The sequence below is a fragment of the Grus americana genome, chromosome 1, assembly GCF_028858705.1.
Source record: "Grus americana isolate bGruAme1 chromosome 1, bGruAme1.mat, whole genome shotgun sequence".
In the NCBI taxonomy this organism is placed as follows: Eukaryota; Metazoa; Chordata; class Aves; order Gruiformes; family Gruidae; genus Grus; species Grus americana.
In genome coordinates this window covers 97,459,521-97,475,870 of record NC_072852.1, presented here as the reverse complement: position 1 = coordinate 97,475,870, position 16,350 = coordinate 97,459,521, and the positions used below count along the sequence as shown (strand labels likewise).

General features: G+C 42.3%; 1 protein-coding gene across 17 annotated transcripts in view; it reads right to left on the bottom strand.

Annotated features, from left to right (window-relative positions):
* Positions 1-16,350, bottom strand: part of BBX (BBX high mobility group box domain containing) — a 162,267-nt gene that overhangs the window by 51,226 nt on the left and 94,691 nt on the right. For 16 of the 17 annotated variants that reach the window (XM_054825111.1, XM_054825135.1, XM_054825119.1 and 13 more), the window contains 3 exons: positions 13,549-13,616; positions 5,932-6,012; positions 4,015-4,095 (listed from right to left, as the gene is read on the bottom strand). In XM_054825111.1, coding sequence (XP_054681086.1) covers positions 4,015-4,095; positions 5,932-6,012; positions 13,549-13,616 — 230 coding nt within the window. The remainder of the gene's footprint in view (positions 1-4,014; positions 4,096-5,931; positions 6,013-13,548; positions 13,617-16,350) is intronic. The other variant, XM_054825206.1, reaches the window with a different exon arrangement.

The window sequence follows — 16,350 nt, the reverse complement described above, 5'->3', positions numbered from 1 at the left end:
CCAGGGAGGGGGCATCCACAACCTCTCTGGGAAACCTGTTCCAGTGCCTCACCACCCTCACAGTAAAGAATTTCTTCCTAACATCTAATCTAAATCGACCCTCCTTCAGCTTAAACCCATTACCCCTTGTCCTGTCACTACACCCCCTGATAAACAGTCCCTCACCAGCTTTCCTGTAGGCCCCTTCAGGTACTGGAAAGCTGCAATTAGATCTCCCCGGAGCCTTCTTTTCTCCAGGCTGAACAACCCCAACTCTCTCAGCCTGTCCTCACAGGAGAGGTGCTCCAGCCCTCTGATCAGCTTCGTGGCCCTCCTCTGGACTCGCTCCAACAGCTCCATGTCTCTCCTGTACTGGGGCCCCCAGAGCTGGACGCAGTACTCCAGGTGGGGTCTCACAAGAGCGGAGTAGAGAGGCAGGATCACCTCCCTTGACCTGCTGGTCACACTTCTTTTGATGCAGCCCAGGATATAGTTCGCTTTCTGGGCTGTGAGCACGCATTGCTGGTTCATGTTGAGCTTCTCATCCACCAACACCCCCAAGTCCTTCTCCTCACTTTAACACGGATATTTAATAATTTCAGTATATAGGCAAACAGCAAATATCTTCATCTATTTTACGTAACGGCTTTAGCTGGGAAGATTACAACTTTACCTAAGGGAAGGTCAGAAGAGAAGATACTGACTAGCTCTCACACTCCCAATTTCAAGGCATTTTGACCAAAAGTTTTGGATTCAAACCTTCTGTTCAGCACAGAAATAAACAGAAAGCGTTGCCCACAAGCCTGCTCAAAGTGAGTATGTGAGAATGCAGCAGGGACAAAAATCAAAGCATGCATTTTTCCTAAATGATAGTAACCTGCTGGACTAGCAGAGAAAATTACACCTTGTTGCATGCTGCATGAGATTGCTTTTTTTATTAAATCACCTAGAGAAAAACTTCAGAAAAGCAGCTGAAAGTGACGAGTTTGTGGGTTTTGGCTTAATTTTATTTTGAAGATGGGTAAACTAGCAATTTTATTCCTTCCACTCTCAGGGAGCATTTTCTTTGTTTAATAACGGATGAGAGTTTAGTTAGCTAAATCTAAGAGGTACTTGTGTTTCTTCTCTATAAGGCAGTCATCGCCATCTGTTCACGTTTGCCAAACACACATCCAGTAAGACCAAGAGAGCAAGGGGTCCCATCTGCTCTGCTTCCCTCACATGGCAAGGAGGATGACAGCAACCAGCCCATGTGAGCAGACAGCTTGCAAACAGCCACCGCACTAAGGAACACAGCCCACTGCTCAGAAATCACTGGCCTATATAATGGCTTTCCATAAAGGTACCAACGAGAAGGAGAAAAAGTAGGGCCAAGTATTTCCGAGATCAGAGTAAAATGAGAAAGCCAAAAGCATAACTTGGCAACAATCCAAATTTCAAAAACCTCTTATGAGGACGTCACATCATCTTTGAAGACCTCCAAGGCGCTTGCCTGTGCACCTGCAGGACCCAATGAAGTCTTACTCCAGGGATTTTCACTGGGCAGGCCTCATTAGCCATATCCTCAGCAGCTTTAACTGAAGACTCGCACTTGGGACAGACAACCAGATGAAAGGCTAACTGAGGCTGTAAAGACAGAAAGAATCCCATACTACATCTACATATAACAAGCTGGTTCTGAGTGACAGGGAACTTGTACTCCTGGGGTAAAGGTGTCCATTTTAAATGACAGATCTACTCAATGGGATCGCTGTCTTCACAAAGAGGCACTCTTACTCACCCTGCCGCAAAGGCGGCAAAGAGAAAGGGAACATATGAAGAACACCCGGCCAGAACCAAAACTGAGCTGGGACGGCTGCCAAAAGTCTCCAGGCACATCAGACTTCACATTTCCTCACAGGTCTACTTGGCTACTGGCTAAATAACTACTTTCTCTCCTTCTCTCTTTTCTTTTGTAACACTGTACATTGCTGACAGCAGCCTACTGCAAATTGCTTACCATAATTTAGCTTACTAAAAGCAATAATGCGTTCATATAGACAGGACCCAGTAAGAAGCGGCACAGTAAGGAATGGGATTTTTGCCAAACTTGACAAAGACATCCTGTGCAAATGAAAGCCCTGGTATTTGAAAGGCCTCAAGCAGCTTTAATAGCGGGGGGGAGAAAGCTTAAAGAGGTTCTGTAACGTGCTCAATACTTTCCCCTGGAACAACCTAAATGAAATCAGGCTGCAATCTGAAAAAAATGCCATTTCTCTATTGCTATAGATAAAACATGATGTTAGCCACTGCCATCAAGGTTTCACAACAACAGTATAACACAGGAGGAATAATCATGGCCAACAAGGTTTTTTGTTGTTGTGTTTTGTTTTGGGTTTTTTTGCTTTTCTAGATTTCTGTCCCTTATTTCCAGACACTGAAAAAAAACCAAACCCCAAAATACAACCCCTCCAGACCGTACAGACATTTTAATATATTTTACAAGAAAAACAATTAAACCTGACTTTAAAACTGTCCTCTCCAGTTTCTAATTAACTTTCTAAGCACCTCTTCTACCTAACGTTTGATGATTCATACATGCACTCCAATGTGCCAAATGAGCTTGCTCAGTGTAGTGGTATGCAATTCAATGCACTGTCACATCCGTATGACAATTTTCAGGTTTGTCATTTTGTTGTTTGTTCAATTAGGAGAGGAAATTATTTTAGGTTCTGTGAAATTTTGAAAAGTATGGCTAAGTCAGGTTTTACAGGACAATTTGGAAATACTGTACTAAAGGCAGTTCATACCTGTTCGACTTTGCAGATATCTAGAATTGCCATTTAATTAAAATGTAAGATGGCTAAGACTTTTGAAACTAAGTTAGCATATTCACTCGTACAATATTTTGCAATAAAATTCACATGAAAGGTTCTCTAGCTTCTATCTTTTACTTCAGCACATCCTGCTAAATGCCACTGATCTTCGCAAAAGAACTTTCCAAATTAACTTTAACTTTAAAAAAAGGTGGTACATATGAAAACATCTTCATGATTAGAGATATTAACTCTATCGTATCTTTTATAGGGGTGTTTAGTAGTCAGATATTTTATGGCACCTGAATCAGTAAATTGTTTTTTTCTTAATTGGACCTCCTAAGAAACACATCAAGGCCCACCCTAGCCAAGCTAAAAACCACAAGCACACAACTAGCTTAACACTTACCAGAGAAGCCTGTTGTGTGTAGTTAAACCTCTAAGCACACCCAATAATGAACAGGCTATCTTTTCATCCCATTATGCTGCTCTACAATAGCACCAGACCCAACCCCAGTCTTTTCAGACACATCCCGAATATACCTTTCGCGTAACTGATTCTGCAAGCAGTACCAGGCTCCCCCAAATGGGCAGGAAGAGTGTATGTGTGGAAAATCAATCCATAGATGCAGATTAAACACATGGGAGAAGAAATTCTTAAAAGCAATCTTTAAGAACTCCAAATCTTCCACACATGGAGGAAGAAGGATGGCTTACATACTTATGGGTAGTTTACAGGCTTTGGAAGTCACCACCTAATGATGCTGTTACATATCCTTGTAGATGTTGTGATAAACTTCCTTTGATCTGCAAGTTTATTTTCCAAAAGATTCCTGCCTCTCAGACAGTTGCCATTTTGCACTGCTGCAGCCTCCTCCATAGGCAGTGCACAGTGTCATTTCAGAATGTCTTTTAGTTGTTGTTTTTTCCTTTTTTTCCCTAGATGTAAATTAAAAGGCCATTTGGAGAAAAACATCTGCAGTGGTCCTTTGGTATGAAAGGCCAGGTAGTGTTCACAAGCTCAGTATCTTTTGTGCATGCTACAGCCGGTAGAACTGACCAACATCTCTTCAAATCACTGGTTATTCCCCCCACGATTTTCTTAACACAATGCTGTCACAAAGATAAACATCTGCTGATGGGAATCCATTATGAGACAGGGTGCTTAGCCATTCAGTGACAATTCTTACTGGTTCCTTGCTTCCTCCCATCCTCCCCCACCATATTTCAGCCATTATACCTCAGCAAACTGAAACAATGCAGACTCCTCAGTTTGTTTTACAGCTCCTGGGACTCCAGGCTGTGATGTGCTTGAAGAGATCTGTCAGGAAAACAATTATTTTTATGTTACCTAACTCTTAGTTTAATGTCAAACTTCAACATGCTAAATTTCTGTTATCCATCATACAGAAAGAGTCCTGGTGCCTAAGAGCATGCAAACAAGTCCCAGCACTTCTGTACAAAGAACAGTATCTGCTTTCCAGGAGACAGATAAATGGGTGCTCTTGAAATGGTGATTTTGAATTATTTTTCACAAGGAAAGTAATTCCTAGAATAAATAGAACAGGCTAAGACTTTTTTGAGGGACTTCTGTTTGCCCACTGACATGTCAAAAGATGGTTAGCAGCAAAATCACCATATTTTATTTCAGAATTCAGTGAAAGACCTAAGACTGCACAATGGTGGTGCTGATAGAGCACCCACTGCTACCTAGCACAGAAGCTAAGTACAGACAGGGACACAACACATGAGGTACTTTAAGAAGAGACCCATCCCAGACACCAAGGGAACTGCATTTTACACTGTTTAACTTGTGTCAGTTATTTTTCTTGCAAATGATACCTCTGATTAATGTTAGACCTTGGTACAAGTACCAATTACTCTGCCATTGACACGCATACCTACCATGCACTGGTTAGGTGCAGCCTCACTACAGGCTGTTTAACATCCTTGAAAATTAAGACTAGCTAATATGCATTTCTAATTACTGATCACCAGTGAGCTACTTCTAAACCACATGTTTTAGGCATGCAGATGAGCTTGTTTCCTGGCACCCACTGATGTTCTTTGATGGTAAGGGAAAGCCAGCGGTCATGAGCCCTTAGCAAGAGCATATCTTACAGCACACAACACAATTGCTGCCTGCTACTACTTGAGTTGGAACTCGAGGACTTGTGGATTGATATTAAAACAAACAAAAAGCAAAGCAAAACAAAAATCACATCTTCTGTGTGCCAGGATTGCAGTGTGTCTGCTCCATAAGTGACAATGTTCAGGGAGGAGTATGAAGGTACACACAGCAATGAGTATTAAAGACACAGGAGTCAGATTCACAGCCGGTGTGAAAACCGGTAATAAAAAGAAGCCCCTCCTATGACAAAATTTCTTTCTATATGCACTTACTCAAACACCACCCAGCATCCCGTACAATCAATATTATACAGCTAAATATGTATGTCACTTGACTATGACCATTTCAAAAGTTGGCAAGATATAAACAAGTGATACTTGCAGACGACTAGGATTCTTTGCAACCTCACTCTTATCCTGTTATTTCTGACAATGAAATCCATTAAAACTTAGATGAAATAGTGTATACTTCAAAAAAAACCAAAACCACCAAAAAAACCCAACACCCGCCCTCCAACCAACACAGTTGCACTTCCAGCAATATCTGGAAATATGTTGACAAAAATGTACGTTGCAAAAACAAAGCATAGTTGAATAGAGCTATTTGGTGGTTATAGAATATAAGAAAATTTTGGAAATTCCAGAACTACAGTTATTTTTGATGGAGTCAACGACTAAAGAGGACACAATAGGTAAAGGCCATAATGTAACATCTGAATATACCTGTTAGAACTTTAGTTAGTAAGACTCTAGTTTGAAACTAAGTGCAGGAATGACACACCTCTAAATTACTGCTCAACCCACAGCTCCATTATTGCGCTAGGGTTTCCACCATCTTCCTAAAAACACTCGCCTGCACTTCAAATCTGACCTATCGACCTGATAAATGATCCACTACCATAAACCCAAGAAGAAGGAACAAAAGCATGAATTTCAGCTAAAGATTTTCGATTTCTCTTTCAGCTGAACATCATATGCTTCTTAAAAGGAAACAATGGGGAAGATAATTCTTTTTAAAGAAACTCACCTCTGCAAACTGAAACAACGATGACTTCTGACAGGCTTCTGTAGAATTAGCTGCATCGGACTGGCAAGTATTTGAGGAAACCTGAAACAAAGAGTGTGCAGAGTAAGACCTCAAAGGTCCTTCTTTCAAGCTAAGAACAACAGTGAGCAAAATGAAATACCAGGCAGCAGTAACAAGGAGGAGTGTTTAAGAGAAGGTGGGCAATCTAATGTTTCACAGTTCTGGACAGGTTAAATCAAATTTATAGGTGACAATTTAGCACCCATTTTAATGCATTTGAAAATGCATTTTAATGCACCTAAGAAGAAAGATCACAAAAATACCAGGGATTTTTGTTTTTCTTTTATAATTCCAAACTTTGCAAAAGAGTTTTATGCAACAGAATACTAAACTGATGATATTAGGCTACACACACAACTACCTTGTATTGGTGATGCTATAAACACTGCTGTAGCTGTACTACCATTCTGAATGTGAAAATTATTTAGAAGCTAAAAAAAAAGTTTTGAAGACACTGAGCATTGCTAAGCAACAGAATTGTTTATTAGAAAAATAATCCTCAATCACCTAACAGAATGAAAAATAAGTAATTAAGGGTACCACAAGCCTAAAATTGCTCAAACAATGTACCTAAATACTCATTTAGGAGTGCTTAAGACACAGTGCAAGAAAGAATTATAACTTCTGAAATTAAAATACAAAGAAATGACTGTTCAAAAGTAGCCTTATTCGAATTAACACAGGAGCTTAGCCATACTATTCTTATTAGCCAGAAATGTGTCAATCAAGCATCATTCTGCAAAGGAATTTTATCAAATCATAGATTCATTAAATGTCACCTTTGAATGTAAAAGATTTACATGTGTAACTCCTATAGAAGCATGACATACCGTTAGTATAAAATAAGGTATGTGATGTGGCTTACAGGAAACAAAAAGGAGGAGGCTTTGAGGTATTTTTAGGAAGATAAATAACAGGATGGACTTCCCCTCCCCCCAACAATTTTTAATTTTTGATGAAATTTCAGGTTATTTAAAGCCTTTATATTCAAATGTGTATTTTTTTTCTTATTTATTACCAAAACAAGTATGTCAATAGCATTTATTAGTGAATGCACACATGAGATTTAGCTAGCAACTGCATCTGTTGGCTGTAAGGACAAAGCACCACAGAACAGCCAGGCCTACAGCATGTGTAGTTTGTACTGCTGCTCCTGCTGCTGTTTGTTCAAGATGCTTTTGCACTACAATAGCACCAGCAGCATTTTGTTTCAGGAATCTGCTACCCATACTCCCCTGAAAACATCAGGTCCAAGTGTAGCAGCCCATAGGCCAAGGGGAACTATTGCCACACAACAATTTGCTTACATACACAGTCGAATTTGTTTCTTCTGTCGTGAAAGCAAGCAGTAAGAGTGCCTCCTATGATCTATGCTTCCATTATATTTATTAAAAACCAAGCAGGATGTTTTATCAGTGCACTATGGGAGTATACCAACCCAAAGGGTTACAAAGAATGTATTTTTAATACCTGCCTCTTGCTTTTTCAATGGCCTGTGTTACTGTTTTCACTGATGTAATGCTTATTGCTGCTTTTCTCATGTTTCTGTATGATCTGTTTAAGATGTGTCTCAGCAGTAGTATGGATTGTACCAGGGATGCACACTGATCTTGCTGCTGAGTGACCCGTCTCTGAAGGTCTGAGTCTCTGCACTGGTGTGAAATATATAAGGATGCTGCTTGCATGTCTGAGCACTCATTTGGTTATTTCAGGCCACTTCACTGGTTGGATTCTCCCAGGAATAACCAAATTTGGGATTTGATTCCCTATAAAACTTAAATTTTCTGCAGTTCAACCAGCTGCTTTACATAGCTTATTTTGTTGTGTCTATTGAAGCAGTTTGTTCACAACCAAAGCCTATTCAATGTGCCCTACGAAAGGGCACTACTCTGCTTAGGAGAAGCGATGCGAACAAGAAAGGCACATGAGACCTCTCTGCTCCCTGAGGCGGGCGCTGCAGGGCCACGCATGCCTGAACTCTGCCCACCCGCGGTACCGGAGACGTGGCTTCACAGCTTCCTCTGCCTATCTGAGGGCACCATATGAACATGTCAACACAAACCAGCTCTGAGTTGGGAGCAGTGAAGCCCTTCTGGGGGCGGCTATTACGGCTCAGTCCCTGCAACACAAGTGCTGTAAGGCACTCACTCCCCAGGCAGGCGCAGAGAAGGAAAACGAGTCTTCTTGTTGCCTCTGAAGAAACATGCTGGGGGTCGGGCACAGCTTGTTCACCTTATGGTACAGGAACCACAAGCCGCGGAAGGTGTGAAGCCCGGTTTCCTACAGCTTTGTGTGTGACGGACAGATTGCTGGTGCCCAGTAACTCAGAGGAGATTTTGTGGTTAGAACAACCATACTTTTCCTGTCAACTTCCATTATCTTTAAAAAGTTAATGCTGTTGCCTTTGCTTGATAATTTGAGCTTGTTTCTTCTACTCTGCTGATCCCCACACACTCCTGACTTGTGGGAAATTTATTATCTCCAGGACTTCTAACTTCTGCCAGGCTGAAAAGCATTCAAATAATCACCGGAGGGCATGGATGCACTGATAGTGCCATTGCATACATCTCATTTCCTGCTGTAATAAAACATCCTTAAGATGTCCTTATTTCTTCTCCTCTCTCCTCCTCCCAGCTTATCCTCAGCTGCACTGAGATATCCTTCACTTCTGATTTACACCCTGGGCAATACCACCCTGTGCAGACCCAGCATTGCATCTAAGATAACCTTTTGTTCTTGAAGAGAAAGAAACTGCAAGGATAACGCCTCCAGAGCCTCCCTTTCCCTGCAGGTTACCGTAATCCGCTCTCTAAAACGGATCACACCGCACGAAGGCGAAGGACAGCCCCTGGCTCACCTTCCGTGCTGACTGATGCCAGGCTTGAATGCCGTCCTGATGTGCCGGGCAGCGGCAAGAGGGGAAACTGGTAGAAGAGCCAGGTTGGACTACACACCAAATTCGGGGATTTCTGGGCTGTAACTTACAGAGAGGCCACTAGGTGCTGCTGTAAGGCAAGCAAAGGGCCCGACGGGCAAGCAAAGGTGATGAGGAGGGAGGGGCGGGGGGGGGGGGAGGTGAGCAGGCAAGCAAGGCGCGCTCCTCACACAGCTTCAGCCTTTCTGCTAATAAACTTGCTGTGAGGACCAGGCTTTGCCTAGCACAACAGGAACTGGAGCAGACGCCTCTGCTGTTTCTGCTCAGGTGTTCAACAAAACATGCTCATATACACACAACAGTCTTGCGTAACTGATGAAAGGACCCAAAAGGCAGGTGGAAACTCACTGCATATCTGAGTCTTTTGTTTACTGCTGGTAAGGTCTGTAGCTTCTCCTGCCTATCTGCTTAGTAACTCCAGCCGCTGCTTGAAAATCAATCACGTACCGACACTGAACTCTTATTGGAAGAAAAACTCTCTAGTCTATTGGAAAAAATTACAAAAAATAGGAACATAACCAGCCACATACAGAGATGGCGACTGAAGCCTCAAGGCAATTTTGTGAATATTGCTGTTGTGCCTCTTCCCATCCTCCCGCTGGCACCTGCTCACTTTGTTACCTGATATCTGGGCTTCTGACAACTGAAAGGTTAAACATCTGACTTGGAAAGTCCCTATACATCCATTTAACATACACTTGACAGAAAATCAGCGAGCACTGAATACATTTACGTGGGATTAGCAGACCTCTAAGTGTGATTTCCCTCATCTTCTCCCAAATTCTGAGCAAACTATGCCAGTGCTGCCCTCCTTTCTATTAACAATTTTCAAGATGATAACAGTATTTAAGACCTATGCTTACAAGGCCACCCAAGTCTGCATAATCATGCATATGCACAAGCAGTCAAACTGCATGTTGACAGGTAATCTACGTCCGGCAGTCCCCCAGTTTAAGAACTATATATATACACGCATGTGTATCTTATGTGTACACACACACCTTTTAAATGATAATGAAGACTACAGGGTATCATTTAGAACATTCTTTTAATAATGACACTGCATCTGTCCTTTTTTTTTTTTAAATAGAAATGCCAGAGGTTTAAATATACGACATATATTTATATACTTACATGCATATAAAAACAATACCTATATTTTCCACAGTTAAGGGACTTCTGAACCTCTTCACTGACAATACCTCAGCAGTCACCTTGGTACAAGTTCTCCCCCACGTCAATACCAACTCTAACATCGCACAACTTACCTCCCTCCACTGAAGAGGAAAGCAGCTTACCAACACTACAATGAATTCTTGAGCTTCTCCCCAAGCCTGTCATACCATGTCCTAGCATATTCTTCTAACCTCCCAAACGCGTGAAACTGTTTTCAAGCATAAGTATGCAAATCCAACCATAGGTTGTCCCACCAGGCATGCAAAGATGAACATCTTAGGTCTCCTCTGTCCACATGCCCAAGGATAGGAAACCAGAAGTGCTGTTCAGTTATCCAAATCTAAATAGGTCTAGAATCTTTACTGCATTTGAGGAAACACAAGCCCAAGAAATCTTTGCTCCATATCTAATCACCACTGAAACACTGAATTGAAAGGAAGCAAAAGAAAATGGAAGACACACCAGGGCTGCCATGCAAAGGAACTCAGCAAGTTTCCCAGCACACAGAAACACAGCGGGGGACTTAATTCCTGCTGATACACAGTTAGGAGGACTGAACTTCATCCATTTGGGTCCCTTTGAGAATATCAAGCACTGAGATTGTTCTGGAGGATGTATTTTACATAGAGGAGCCTCTGAAAGAATTGGAGATGTGCAGCTTTGTTCCCTGGGAAAGTGCTCTGACACTTCTCAGATAGTGTAGGACAATTAAAATATGTTAATTCATTAGTAAGTATGGGTTGATTTCTGGCCCATCATGATTCTAACAACAGCCAACAAATCCATCAACTAGTTTTATTCAGGTTGTGTTTATGACAATTATCTTGCTCTACATTTTGGGGGAAAGCAAATTACACAGCTTGCCTCTGATGTGGAGGCCCAGGTTTCAAAAGAAGACTACAGACGCAAAAGAGCACAGCACAATATAGCTTATACATAAATACTACATCACAAGCCATATTGTATGCTTCTATCAGAAAAAAATGAGTTTATGTAGGTGCATGGAAAATGTGTCTTTTGCTCAAAAAAAAAGAAAGTAGTGATTAAAAATCCACTCATACTACAACAATCACACAACATCCTTTCTGATTTGTCTCAAAATCCACATGTAGATTTTATTCCTTCACTGCCATCTGAAATCGTACTACTTGAGGCACTTTTGACGTAAAACTCAAGAAAGATCAACTCATAAGATCATAGCAAAGACCCTTCATGGAACTGAGTATCTGTGACTACAATACAACTTCCCTCTCATTTAAATATAACAGCATAGTAAAACCAGTTTTTAAACTCCAGGTCAAGAGATTCAAAGTTTGAAAGCTACAGGACAGACACTCATTTTAGCATAAAATAATCAATTTCTTAATTTCTTTCTACTTCTGTTTCGGGTTTGCATCACAAGGTTTTGGTAGCGGGGGGTGGGGGGAGGAGGAGGTGGGGCAGGCAGGGCCATTGTGGTGACTTCTGCTAGAAGCTGCTAGAAGCTTCCCCCATATCTGACGCAGCCAGTGTCAGCCGGCTCCAAGATGGACCCACTGCTAGCCAAGGCCGACCCCATCAGCGACAGTAGTAGCACCTCTGTGATAACATAGTTAAGAAGGGGAAGAAAAAAAAAAAAAAGCAGCAGCTTTTGCAGCCACAGGGAGGAATGAAAAGATGTGAGAAACTTTGCAGACACCAAGGTCAGTGAAGAAGGAGGGGGAGGAGGTGCTCCAGACACCAGAGCAGAGATCCCCCTGCAGCCCGTGGTGAAGACCATGGTGAAGCAGGCTGTCCCCCTGCAGCCCATGGAGGATGATGGGAAGCAGAGATTCCACCTGCAGCCCATGGAGGACCCCATGCCAGAGCAAGCTTCTGGCAGGACCTGTGGCCCCGTGGAGAGAGGAGCCCAGGCTGGAGCAGGTTTGCTGGCAGGACTTGTGACCCCGTGGGGGACCCACGCTGGAGCAGTCTGCTCCTGAAGGTCTGCACCCTGTGGAAGGGACCCATGCTGGAGCAGTTTGTGGAACTGTCTCCCATGAGAGGGACCCCATGCTGGAGCAGGGGAAGAGCGTGGAGTCTTCCTGCTGAGGAGGAAGGAGCAGCAGAAACAACGTGTGATCAACTGACGGCAACCCCCATTCCCCGTCCCCCTGTGCCGCTGGAGGGGAGGAGGGAGAGAAACCGGGAGTGAAGTTAAGCCTGGGAAGATGGGAGGGGTGAGGGGAGGTGTTTTAAGATTTGGTTCTATTTCTCATTACTCTACTCTGTTTTGCTTGGTAATAAATTAGATGATTTTTTTCTAAGTTGAGTCTGTTTTGCCCATGATGGTAATTGGAGAGTGATCTCTCCGTGTCCTTATCTCAACCCATGAGCCTTTCATTACATTTCCTCTCCCCTGTCCAGTTGAGGAGGGGAGTGATAGAGCAGCTTTGGTGGGCACCTAGCCTCCAGCCAGGGTCAACTCACCACAACTTCTCTGCCAACCTTACCCTAGTGTTTCTTATTTTTCATGTTGCAGCACAGAAAGCCAGTACCCACATCTGCACAAAGACTTCCACTGCTCTAACTGGTGTGCAAAGCATTGAGGAGTCTTAGCTCAGACTTGGCAGCACAGGAGCAATCCATCTCAAATACACTACACATTATTGCTTTTCCTCCCAACAGCAACAAACAAAGAAAAAACAACCCACAAAACCCCCACAAAACTTTCCTCACTTCCGCTGCTCTTCTTTCCAGGCTAGAGATTTATGGTAGTGACTACCTATTTTACCCAACACATAAGCCACCTTTTGAGCAATTTTCAAAAGCTGGCCCAAAAAATAATCATAAACGATAATCAGTCTAAAGACCAGAGGTCACTGCACTACTGGAGATATGCAGGAACACTTACTTACTAGACTCCTTTGTAAAACCAAAATGTTTGTGATGGCATTTGAACTACTAACTTCTTTTTAGACATAAAGACTTAGTGAATAGGAGTAGAGTGCAATACTTTGATTACCTGTTAGCACTTGCATGGTTTCAGAATGCATATACAGTGACACTGACTGTACGGAAATTATTAGGTATTTATTTTGCTATTAGTGCCAAGGCCACGGTTGTGAGGCCTATTGCACAAGCGTATGAAATCCTTGGCCAAAAGAGCTTGCAAACCACCTGTTTGTTAACACAGTCACTGTATTTCAACCCTTCTACTGGTGACAATATCCTCTCATGGGGCAGACTTGCCTGGTCTGATCAAATATTCAGTCAGCAGAGTTAATATTGAACCGATATAAACACTGGGCCTAACCTCTACATTCATGGTTAGGATACAAGACTCAACTCACAGGGCTCACACTGCAGTCCCACCTGAGGTTACCCAAGATGTATCTTAAATTTAATTTCCCACTGGTCAAATACTCCTCTTCAGAGCTCCCTGCAAACTGAGGGCTTGTGCTAAGGGACAGAACAGAGTTCCTTACCTCTTGTGCAGTCAGGGCATGTTCCCCTGCTAGAAGCAGCATACTGAGGCCTCCCATTTGCGTAGGATCTGTTAAAAGAGTAAAACCAAGTCTTAACTTTATTCATTTGCTTGTTTAAAGAACCTACCATTTGCAGTGTTAAACCCCCAGAAGACTACTTGTCACAGACACTCTAAGCAAGCTGCCATAAAAGGCAGTTCAAGAGAATCACAAATAACCGTTTTTGTACCCTCTGGGAGAGGCTTTCAAAGCTGTTTGAAGGATTTAATTGGATTTGTGTACTTAACACCCCATTGCGTGGATTTACAATTTTACTGCCAAAGGTTTTATGTACTACAGAGATGGATATCTTTAAAACAGCAACTGTAATGATTTCATACATAAATATACACAAAGATGCTCTAATATCACACATGTTTATAATTCAATGGATGGTCCTACCGAGGGAGTGGCTCCCTTCCTTAGCCACTGAGCAAATAAAAGGATGGAACAAAATTCCACGATCAAGCTCTGAAGCAAAATCTCTATTTTCACTTGGTTTTAATTTAGAGCTGCCTTTAGTGGTGAAAAGTGCCACCCTGACAGCTCTGAAGCATGAAGCCAGAACAGCCCCAGCACTGCCCAGGCAAGCTGCCTGCCTACTTGTTGCCCTGCTAATACAATATATAATTGAGGAAAGTAAAATGGCAGTATAAATGTTCTTCCTCCAAGTATCTGATGCTGACACCTTCTTGCCTCCAGCCTTCCTGCACCTCAGGAGCTCAGAAAACGACAACAAGAAGTGAAAGCAATGAACACTGGCACTGCATTACCCATGGAGTGGCTGGCACTGCATTACTCATGGAGTGGCTTTTCCACTCAGAACAGTGGTTGGTCTTCATCATTATGAAGACTAATTGTCTGATTTTGGGGGAGTGCCTTGGAAGCAATGCAGGGGCTGATTTGACAGAGTGTCATACAGAGAGAGGGAGACAGTCTGCGGCCCAAATGTCTCGCACAACAGCCATAATGTGAATAAAAGGGAAGTATTATCCTTGCTGTATTGCTGAGACACCAACTTCAGTAATGACGAGACACCAAAGATAAGTAACTTTCCCCAGGTTTCACTAAGCGTGCACTCATGTTTTCCAATTTCCTTTCACTAAACTATATAAAAACTCTCTATAACAATAAATTACATGTGCCTGGGACCATTCCCTGGAATGGAGGCCAACCAGAACAATTACCCTTGTCCATTTGGTTGCGTTTTGTTATGCAAAATTTGGATGCAGAATAGCCAAACCTGTACCTGTAAAGCTGCAAACGATCTAGTGCTGCAGATGATCAAGAACACAGCCTAAACAGCATGTGGCTTCAAACCTGATGTTCAACTGGAATTAGTTTCCTTTACCATAATAAACAGGTAGAAGGTGTGTGGGGTTTTTTGTTGGTTTTTGTTGTTGGGTTTTTTAAAAATTTTTTTAAAAAAAATTACTTTAGAATAAAAAGGGAACAAAAGATACTAAGTTTCTACAAAGAGACAAGGAATTATCAGAAGTGTAGGATCTAGTGACAAGAAGTGGTTGAAGAAACAGAGATGGAAAAGGGGAAGGGCCAGCAAGTACCTATGCACAATTCATAAGTGAAGTGATCCTGTCGCCATAGCACTTTTTGCCATCAAAATACTTGATCGCAAACCGTTCAGTCCTTCAAACAAGAGGACATCAGAGCAATTAAGAAGTGACAAGTGAACCTGTATCTTGAAAAATAATGCCTGAACAGGCAGTTTATTTGGAGGAGAGAGAGATGGGAAGAGATCTCCAGGCCCATCATAAACTTACGGAGCTCCATATTAAACAGGAAGGGCTTGGCTGGTTGCTTGCTACTTACTTTAGTCCCATTGGAAGGCTGCTGCAGAACCCAAATCTGCTAAGCATTAAGAGCTTTCTTCCAGTTTTCATCTTAAATTTACTCAGGGCCAGGTGGTACACATTTTTCTGGTGTCCACATCTTTACGATTAAGTGACTGTTCTCCCTTGATGGTATTTCCCTCTTCCGTGTTTACAGCAGTCACCATACTCTTCTTCCACTTGCTTTCCTAGCCTAAGCAAATCAAGATCTCCTGATGTCCATCTCGCACAGTCCCAGCAATCCCCGTAGCTCTCCTCTCCAGTTACTCCAGGTGGAGTTCCTCTTTCTTGTATGTGAACAACCAGTAGGGCAACCACGTCAGATGAGCTGTGCTCTGTTCAAGGGCATTAACTCTTCTCTACAGTTCCTGAAAACGCTTTGCCTCACACACCGCAGTGTAGCACTTTCTTATGCCCACATCACACTGAGGGCTCCCAGCTGCTCTCTTGTGCTTCATTTTAGTTACCTGTGGGTCATCTTCCCCCCCTCAGTTTTGGCCAATTGGAGAACATCCAGCTTATGGCTCTAAAATTCTTCCACCCCTTCTAAACATCTTGTCATCTCAGCTTTCTGCCTTTCAACTAAGTAGCTTATAACAGGACAAGGATAGGACTGGTTTTTCCCCAAGTAAGCAAATACTTAAGCTGTTTATTTAAATATAAAAATTAAGAGGAAGGAAAAAAATGACAGCTAAGTGGAAAGTGAAAGTTTAATTTGGTGCTCAAACAACTTGAATACTTATGCTGCAGCTATAGCAGAGGGCTGGCACTTAGATGTCTGATCATGCTAAAAACAAAAATCCTTCCACTAAGGTTTCAAATTACAAAATAACTTTATCTAAGGGAAGACAAAAAATATATATGCAAACACTGCCATATGTTTATACTGCCTTCTCAGCACAACAATGTTTCT